Source organism: Empidonax traillii, unplaced genomic scaffold, assembly GCF_003031625.1.
Source record: "Empidonax traillii isolate 1590-97213 ecotype Southwest subspecies unplaced genomic scaffold, ASM303162v1 scaffold773:size403244, whole genome shotgun sequence".
Lineage (NCBI taxonomy): Eukaryota > Metazoa > Chordata > Aves > Passeriformes > Tyrannidae > Empidonax > Empidonax traillii.
Genome location: NW_020955966.1, coordinates 191,451 through 201,108, shown reverse-complemented (window position 1 = coordinate 201,108; position 9,658 = coordinate 191,451). Strand labels below are relative to the sequence as shown.

At 42.5% G+C, this 9,658-nt stretch overlaps 1 protein-coding gene across 3 annotated transcripts in view; it reads left to right on the top strand.

The window, feature by feature from the left end:
• Positions 1–244: 244 nt before the first annotated feature.
• The window catches only part of ARID4B (AT-rich interaction domain 4B), an 88,674-nt gene continuing 79,260 nt past the window's right edge, over positions 245–9,658 (top strand). Inside the window, exons 1-2 of one of the 3 annotated variants that reach the window (XM_027901320.1) lie at positions 245–421; positions 1,559–1,620. In XM_027901320.1, the coding sequence (XP_027757121.1) occupies positions 1,615–1,620 (6 nt within the window). In that variant the 5' untranslated portion in view covers positions 245–421; positions 1,559–1,614. Of the gene's footprint in view, positions 422–617; positions 737–1,234; positions 1,285–1,558; positions 1,621–9,658 lie in introns of those variants that run through there. The other 2 variants (XM_027901321.1, XM_027901322.1) reach the window with 2 other exon arrangements.

Sequence of the window (9,658 nt, the reverse complement as noted above, 5' to 3'; positions counted from 1 at the left end):
GCGTCCCCCATGAGCCCCCGCGGCGCTGAGTCTCAGTTTCCATAGAAGTGGAGAAGAATGATGTCAGTATTTCCGACGCGGCGGCCAATGGGGCCGCGAGGAGGGCGGGCTCTGCGGGCCGCGGCCCAATGGGGGAGGCGGGGCGGGGCGCGTGGTCTGGGCCGTGCGCCCGTCAGTCAGTCAGTCCGTGCGGAGGGGGAGGGGGACGGAGCCGAGCAGTCACCGTCGCCGCCGCCGGGGCCGCGCAGGACGGGTCGGCCCCTCTGCGCGCTGTGCGGGGCCGCCGCCAGCGGAGCCGCTGCCGGAGCGTCGAGTGGGGCTGGAGGTGCCAGAAGCTGAGAGGAGCCTTCGCCTCGTTCCCTTCCGTGCCCCCTGCCTCGGGCCGGGGGAGTAGCGGGCGGGCGGTCGCCGCGGAACAAAGGTGAGGGCGCCGAGCCGGAGAAGGAGCCCCCGTACCCCGCCGGCGGCGGGCGGGGAGGCGGCGTGGGGCCCCGTGGGGGCGCGGGGCCGGGCGTGCGGCGCAGAGAGAGGGAGGGAGGGGGGCGCTTGTTTTTCTCCTCGTACCGAGACTGCGGCGGGACTCGCCGATCCTCCTGCTCCCCCCTCCCGCCCCAAACAGCCAGCGGCGGGCCGGGGGGGGTAGGGACCGGCGGCTTCTCCTTCAGCCCTTCGGCTGGGAGGGGACGGAGCCCCCTCCTCCACACTCGCACACACGCTCCGTGTCCCCGCCGAGCAGGTCGGGCCCCTTTCTCCCCGCCCCCCTCCCTTCCTCCCTCCCCGACCCCGCTCCCTTCTTTTCTTCTTCTTCTTCCTTTTCTTCCCCCCCCTCCGCCGCCTCCTGCCCGCCCTCCCTCCCTCCCCCCGCCCGGACTCGCTGCGCCGAGCTGGGGAGTTGCGGCTGTTGCTGCTGAAACTCCTGCGGCGGAGTCAGCGCTTTCCTTTATTGGGGGGGGGGGGGGGCAGACGGAGGGAGGAGGAGCCGCCGCGATTCGGAGCCGCAGCCCCTACAAAAGCGTGTGTGTGTGCCGGGGGTGGGGGAGGTTGCTCCCGACACCCCGCTCCCCCGCCGCGCACACGGGCACTCTTCCTCATACAATGGAGGAAGAGCCTCCCTCCCTCTCTCCTCCTTCCCTCTCCCCGCGGTGAAGCGAGAAGGGGGTTATTCTCGGAGCTGGGACCCCCGAGGGCGCTCTCCTGCCGCTCGGTGCCCGGGGAGGGGGCGCAGCGCCCCGGGGAGGCGGCCGGGGCGCCTCCTCCCCCCCCCCCCTCCCGCGGCAGCCGGGGGTGGGTTGTTGTTGTGGCAAGTTTCTCCTCCTCTGACAGAAATGGCGTCAATGGCAGCGAGTGTAGGGGAAGCCGCGGCGTGCGGGAGCCGCGGGAGGAAACAGCGGCCGAGGAAAGAGGGGAGCGGGTTAGCCGCGGGGAAAGGGGGGATCCGGGCAGGGAAAGGGAGAGTTTCGGGAGGAGCTCAGCGCCCCCACCCCGATCCCTGGCTCCCCTCCCCCCGCCCGGTGCGAGCGGCTGGTGCGGTGCCTTAGCGCTTTGTTTTAAATTCCAGGTCCAGCCTCGGCCGCTCAGCCACGATCGAGGCTTTTACCGCAGCCTGAGCTCATCATGAAGGTAAAACGCTCGCTTGTGTGTCTGGGAAGAGAGAGGAGGGAGGGTTGTGTGGGGAAATGCTGTCCTATCTGTCAGTCCATCTGTCCCGACCCCGGTGCGGGGTTCAGTGCTGGTGCGGATCCAGACTGCGGGCTGCTTCATCCCCACTGCCGTGTTTCGGTGCCTTCGCTCGTTCGCTGATGGTGGGGCAGGCTTTGCTCCACCGCGTTATGCTGGGGGAAGCTGTAAGTTCCCTGAGAAAGGTTGTTCTCCTTCAGAAACATTGTAGGAGAATAAGGACATGGCTGCCTGGGCTGAGCTTGCTTCACGGAGAAGCAGGGGACAGTCACCCTGCTTGAGAAAGTAACATTGCAGGGGAAATGCTGGCTCTTCAAACGTGTTTACTTTAATAGGGGGTAGATTTACTTACTTTTTGTTCGTTAATAGGAGTTTTGTTGAATAGATAATCTTGATGTTATCAGAGGGAGGGTGCGTGTAAGAGATTCTCTGCAGTGAAATGATCGCTGTAAGGTGCGGAAAGATTTTCAAACAGGTTCTAATTTTCCTCTCGGTGCTCTGGAGTATTCAAGTATCTCACTGTCGTGCGTTTTTCTTCTCTGAGACCTTTCTAGACTATTTATGTTTAATATATTATACAAGCTTTATAGGAAAATAAATCATATCAGTGGAATAGAATGATTTCTGTGTGTAGCAAAGACCTGTGTAGTTTTTAGCAGCTGGGTTTGTTAGGGGTTTTTTTATCGTTTTGCTGATATGTCTCACTCAAACTGCCATTTACTGTTACCATGACCCCTGTGTAATTCAGCTCCCGGTCCTGCTGGGCAGCAGTAAATCTCATTTCAAAATACTGTAAATCTTATAAAAGACAATCGTTACAAACCTGTGGTACATCAATTCTTTGGTATTTATTAATAAAAAAAGAGCAGTCTCTATGTGGGGTCTTGCACTATCAGAGTTGTGCCTACTGTCTGTGAATGAGTATTACATAAAATGTGTTCCTAGTACTCTATTCACTGCTGGAAATGCTAAATGATAGAAACTCTTTTAATTTCTAGATTGATCTGAGTTGCTGAGCAGCAGTGTCTTTTGTATAGCTGTTAAAGGTTTAGCATGTTTTTTTTTATTTAGGTGACTTTATGGTAATATTTTTTAAAAATTATGTTTTAATTGCCCTCTCTATGATCTTTTTTTAACAAGTGCTAAGATCTAAAATACTGCATGCCTGCCTTATGAAAAGTAAACTGTGAATTTACAACAACAGGCTATTGAGGTTGTATGATAGGGAGCTTTCCAAATGTGGCTTAATGCTTGGTGGGGATGCAGGAGATGGAAGCAAGGTAAATAGGAGGCAGTATAGGGAGCTTTTTTCCCCGTAGAAGGAAAAAAACAGTTATTTAAATGACAGTTAAATTTACATACATTTCTAATATACTTTTTCCATGTAAACAAATCATACAGTTACCATGGAGATTAGGTTCAGATACTGTGGTTTTAGAGACATATTAATGTGTAGGTAGACAGTAGGGAGCACAAGGAGGTCAGATCACAAGTGGAACGCAAAGTGTTCTGTGAAATAGTGATATAGATCTACTTCAAGCCGAATTGAATGTATAGCAGATGATTAAATTTAAAGTAGCAACACAGAAACCTGTTAAAAGAGACATAAAAAAGAGTTTACTTATTGTTCAGTAAGTTTTGTGCTACTGTTGCATGTTTATTTTTAAAATCGGGATGACTTCTGTTAGAGTGTTCAAGTGCTAAGTTTAAGTCTGCAGTTTTTGCAATTTGTGTATATATAGTGTTAAACTTACATCTGCTTGAGATAACTCCCAGTACTTTATTTACTATGCCATGTCATGTTAAGGGAGGTTAATCTGTAAGTCATTATGTTGAAGCTTTAGTTACTACAGTGAAACTTTTCACAGAATTGTGGCTCAAAAGAAATTTCTAAGATTCAGTAGTCTAACTACGACTGTAATACAGTGTATCAGTCTTTCTGGCTGGCTTAAATTTGTAATTTATTAGTTAAGCTTACAAGGATACAAGTTAGTCCAATAAGAAGAAGTCAGGAAGAGTGCTTAAGAGAATTATGAGCTTTCTGTTTGTATCACTACAAGGTAACATTGACTGTACTAGATCAAGATACTGTTTAAATATGACTGCATACTTCTGTGCATTTGTTTTGTAAGTTATTGAAAGAGTGTGTGCCTCAAGGACACTTTAGCATGTAGAGGATTTAATGCTTTAAGGCCTAGTCTTGCTTTTAGTCTGCTGACTGCAGACTTGCTGCTGACTGCCCGATTGAGGCCTCTTTTCATTTACGCCTTGGTCATTCTTTCAGGTGCAGAGGTTTGTGTATTCTGGTGCATAGAGCATTAAAATTGGATTCCTTGTTGGTATCTTTGTCTCTTCAGGTGAATTTGAACAACTCATTTAGCTTTAGTGACTTCTTTTCCCACCTGTGTAGTATGGATAGAACATTTATTATTCTTTGTAAAACACAGTGAAGTATATTTAGGAAGAACACCAAGTTGTATTATTAGAAAACTGTAAGTTACTCGTGCTCTTGCATTTTGGAACCCTTTGAGACAAGAAAGGTGTACTGCCTGCTGAGAGATTACCAGCTCCAAAGCTGTTGGCATAATTGTTCTCCTTGTAATAACCCAGCTGAGTCCAAGGAAATAAAGTCCCTTGTATAAATTAGTAACTTTAGCCTATTAAGTAGTCCTCTCATGGACTGTAAAGACCACTTCTAAGCAGCCTTGAAAAATGTCTTCCAAGAAGTATTCAAGTCTTAATATAACTGTGCTTGTTATTGTGAGTTCTACTAAATCAGACTTTTTCTTGTGTTGAATGACCTCTGATAGTTAATACCATTGTATAGATAGATAATGGCTAGGATTGCTTGCCTGTGGTAGTGAAGTTGTTTAATTTAGGCACCTTTTGCGTAAGACCTTTTTGCATTAAGTATGCTTCAGAAGCTTGTAGAATCTGTTTGATTTAAAGACTAATTACATGCCATCAAATTACTACTTACTAAGTAGATAGCAATAAATATAAAAACACATTACAACTTGTTTCTATTTTTCCCCTGAAAGTCAGGAAAGCAGAGTTTCTGCTTTTAAAGAAAGAAACAAGCACAAGCTTGATTTCAACAATGATTTGTAGTAAGAACTATTGCAAATGCTCCTTAGACGTTTAATATGTATCACAGCATTTAAATATGTGAATGAAGGTAATATGCCCACTATAGTAAAAAGTTCACTGCTGTATGGAGATCAAAATAGTGGATGGTCCCAGAAGCTACAGCAATGCTCTATGAATTAAGAGATCTGAAATAAAAGTTCAAATGTTTTGATGCTATGTGCATGTAATGTTTTTCAGTCTGTAAAATATGGAATATTTAATGGCTGTAGGTAGATATTTCTGCTTGGTATCCCTAGATGTTCCTGAGTGCTTGTGCAAAGCTGCCTTATTAACAAATTAAGGAAGCTGTGTGTACAGTTTATGGTAGATTTTTTGTTTTGGTTTGATTTGAATTGATCCTGAATTTACGTTTTGTTTTTGGTAGTCTCTCCTAGTGACCTCTCCACCTATCCACAGAGATCTTCGGTGCACACTGATGCTGTAGCTGCTTTTAGCTGCTTTCCCTTTAAGCTGCCAGACCATTGCTCATATTCTGTTCCAGTATAGCAGAGGACAAAAGTGAAATATCTAGTAAACTTTTCAGTCACTAATTTCCAACTTCAAGCATAAGTCAGTTGAAAGTACCATTGCTCTTATGGAGGCAGGAAACCAGTCATGGAATGTACTGACCTTTTACTTTTTGCTTAATTATTTGAATTACAGCAGAAATAGAGATTTATAAAGGAAGAGTACCTCATTTTTGTGAGGGAGGCAGGAGAACAGGTAAGTCTTAGGACGTGGTTTTCCCCTGTAACTTGCTTTTGCATTATGAAAAATGATTTTCTTAAGTTCTTTCCTGATGTTCCAGTTGGAACAAGTGATCAGAGGCAGTTATTGACTTCCTCATGCTTGCATAATTATGTAGAAAGGAAAGCAAACACCACTTGCACTCAGCAATTACAAGTCATGTTGGAATAATCTGTTATTTTGAAATTAGTTATTTGCACTTTTTAAATGTCAATCTTTGTATGTTTTACAGTGGCTAAACAGCATTGAAGTCTTGAACTTGAATCTGCGTGTGTAGTGTGTGGCTGTTGAATAGTTTATTGGTTGATAAGGACTCAAAGTTAATTAGACCATGTAGTGGAAAAAAGGCTGAAGACTGAAAAGACTGAAGTTGTAATAAACTGTGAGCATTAAAACAGTGAAGTTGCCTGCATTATTATCTTTAAAGTTGGTGAAGACTTTTGGATCAATGCTCTCATGGCAGCATAACTATTGTATCAGCATACTCTCTTAAGAAGAATGTTAGAATAAGAATGTGCGTATCCTCACTAGAACACTTTGAGATGGTTATTCATTTCACTTTGTAATCCGAAACAAGTATTGCGTACTTGTAGTGCAGAGGCGTGCTGTGGTACACATTAGGTGTCTGTTCTCAAAGAAATTCTGCACTGTAGTTGAAAAGTCTTTTGAAACAAAGTGCAGTGGTTTTGAGATACTAAGATTTACAGTTACTAGCAAATACTTAATCTGAATGCTTTGCTGGTCATGTAAACTGAAAAATAAGGGCTAACTTTGAGATAGGTGGAAATAATACTGTTGTCACAAATTGGTTTCAAAGTTTTGTTTAAATCCTATAGATACATACATATTGCTTAGAAACATATACTTTTATAATAGGCTGAAGAATAAAAGGAAGTTTGAGGTGTCCTCATTTGAAAAAGAAAAAAATATTTACAGAAAAACCTAGAGCTTAAATTTACTTTGCACCCTGTGATACACAGCTACCCAAATGCTAGATTATTTATCAGTTCATACTTACTTTAAAAAAGCAGTTAACCTACTTTCTGTTCACTACCTGTTGTGAAATGCAACAATAGATTCTTTGCATTTCTACTTACTATAATAGGCACTTCAGCTGTTTTTACTGAAATGTACAAAGCTGAAAAATATGGATCTTGAACTTTTTTTGCCTCACAGCTGAGAAATGTTGGTAAGTCAGGGCTTGTACAGCTGCTTGCTTTTTAGTTAATATATTTCAGTAACAAGTACCACTTTTCTACCTTTTCTACTTAGCACTTCTAGTGTTGTCCAGTTACTGTGCTTACTACCACTTCCTGGATATTTGCTTGGATATGATATGTGCGTGAAATGGGTTTTTAAAGACTTCTAGAAAACTTCAAAAGGCCTCCAGGGAACTAAGAAAAATTGTTTAGCCTTATGCATGAACTAAATGTTAGTGATTTAATGTGTGTTAGAATAATTATTTTAAAAGGTTTTGATGGAAAGTCATAAATCTGGGTAGTTTGGTTTTTTGTTCTTTTTTTTTCCTGTTAACATGGGGTGACCAGATGAGAGGATATTTCAAGGAATTCAGGTATAGAAAAGTCAGCAAGCCACTTTGGTATTCTATACTTGACAAGACATCTACTTTCCTTCTGAAGATTAGTTTGATTCAGAGGAGAAATTAATAAAGCACTATTGTTTGGTTTTTTTTTTGTTTGTTTGTTGGTTTGGTTTGGTTTTGGTTTTTTTGGTTTGGTTTTTTTTTTTTTTTGGCAGTCTATAAAGCAGTCATGACCTGTTTAGCAAGCACAGTTGGTAAGCAAGCTCTGGGAACCCAGTTGTGAGAATGTCAGAGCAGGGTGGTGGAGGGTGTTGCTGAGTTACCTGTAGGAAACTAGGACTGAGGTGACTTCCCTGCGTTATGTGCGAGCACTGTGTGACACTGATTTCTTGAGTGAGTGTTTATTAATTATTTGAATGTGGAGCACTATTTTGGGGATTCCTGAGCTTGTTGGGAACACTGTGAAAAAGAATTTCTTATGAGCTAAGCAGAAACATTGTGCTGAGCTATGAGAAGGCATTTTCCTTACTGTGAGCATTAGCAGTAGTATCGCCAGTTAACCTGAAGTTACTTGCTCCCATTGCTGTTTTTGAGCCTGTATATGCTCTTGAGTGAAGAGGGTAGTCAGTATGCTGAAGAAAAGACTTTTTAGCATTCAGAACTCCCAAATTATGTAGTCTTTGATGGTGACTTGTGCAGATCACCTTAAGGAGTACCTGTATAGAGACAGCATTCATCAGTTGTCATTTAAGCTAACTGTGAGTGCAACCATCTGTAGAGCTCTGTTGCAGAGCAGATCACCCAAACTGGACTAACTGTTGAACAACACTTTTCTTCTCATTGTTTAATCTGTTGGTTTGTCCCCCAACAACCAATAGCAAAGGATTTGGTTTCGTAAGTAGGTTGTCAAATTCAGCTTGTATGGTCATGGAAGAATGCAGTCTTGGGTCCTTCTTCCAATCCTGGCTGTTTATTTTTGTCTTTCATGCTAGCAATCCATCTGTACGGTCCCAGAGTACATGGAACTAAACTAAAATTAAGAACAATTAGATAAATCTACTCTTCAGTTGCAGTCAGTCCCTGTCCTGGCTGATCCCTGGCAGAGGAAGGAAGGAGATGAAAGCAGTAGTGCATAGAGACTGATTCAGATTGATTTAAACTGCTTGTGAACACACGTTCTTCCCCATCCCACTGCCAAGTTAGCAGTTTACAGGCTAAACACTTTGTAAACTCTCTACAGGTGAAATTGCCATAGGGGGTTTTCTATGCTTGCTTGCTAGATAGAGTGCTGGACTTCTCTATAGGTTTGAAGTCCATGTTTTCTAGAAAGTGTTGAGTGAAAAGATTAAAAGGAATTGATGCTGTACCTTGAAGGTGATGAATAAAATTTAATTTTTGATATGGTAAACATAATTTCAAAAGATGAAGAGGTTTTAAAGAAGAGATGGTATCAGGCAAAAAAGTATTTTTAAGGAGGCCAATAAAAGCTTGGCTTCCTCTTTCTGCTTCCTCTCCTCCCCCAGGTTCTTATTCAGTATTTGGAAAGAATGCCATTAATATCAATTATATCTCTTTCTCCCTAAATTAGAGAAACTGTTGGTATTATAATTTTCTGCAGAAAAATATTTATAGATATTAGATTTCTATCGTGTCAAGGTGGCAATCTTCATGTAACTAATACTTATGTTAATAATACGCTCTGACAATGGGTATTTTTACCAATGAGTGGAAGATGTAAGCAATCATGCTGTGTTGGTTCCAAATTAAAACAATAGGGAATGATAATTTGGGGATAAATTACATCACTCTTTCTTTAATAAGGAAATTGAAGGGAATAGAAGTCAAACTTCTGATTTTTTTTTTTTTTTTTTTTGATACTTGTTAAGAAGGTCCATATATTTATGGGTAGACAAGTGGGGACTTGGTGACAGTTGGGTGTTAATGCCAGTTGGAGATGATAGAGTGAGATGTACGATATTTTCTGCTTATTATCAGGAAATTAATGCAAAAATTTTGATGACGTTTGTTATCTTACTTTCCAGGAACTTAGGTTCTCACTTTTATCTATGATCCTTTTTCCCTTAGATGCCCTTCTAACTTATTATTCTTCACTGTTAACACAATCCTTCTAAATGATATTTGGGAGGTGGGATTTGACTTCAGCAAAATTCATATCCAAGGATTCACCTAGTAATAAATAATGTAGTAGGGCGTAATTTGTATGTTTTTTCACATTCTCTTCTGATCTGGAAAAAGTGTTTCAATTTGTGGCAGGGCAGTCTGATCCACTGTGATAATTTTTTTCCTTCCTATTTTCAGCTATCCTCTCAAGAGCAGATTGCAATCGCTAAATCTCTTGTTTGTACATTTAAAACTTCACGTTTTCTTAAAAATAAATGTGGAATACATTCTTCTAAGACTCACAAGGAATACTTTTAATTAATTTAGAATGGTGGAAGATAGACTTTCCAATATCCTGTATGAGTGTTTAAGTGAAAGCGTTAGCTTAATCTTTTTGTTAATGCTGTGACACTTAGGTTGATGTAACTTCTTTTCCTGGGA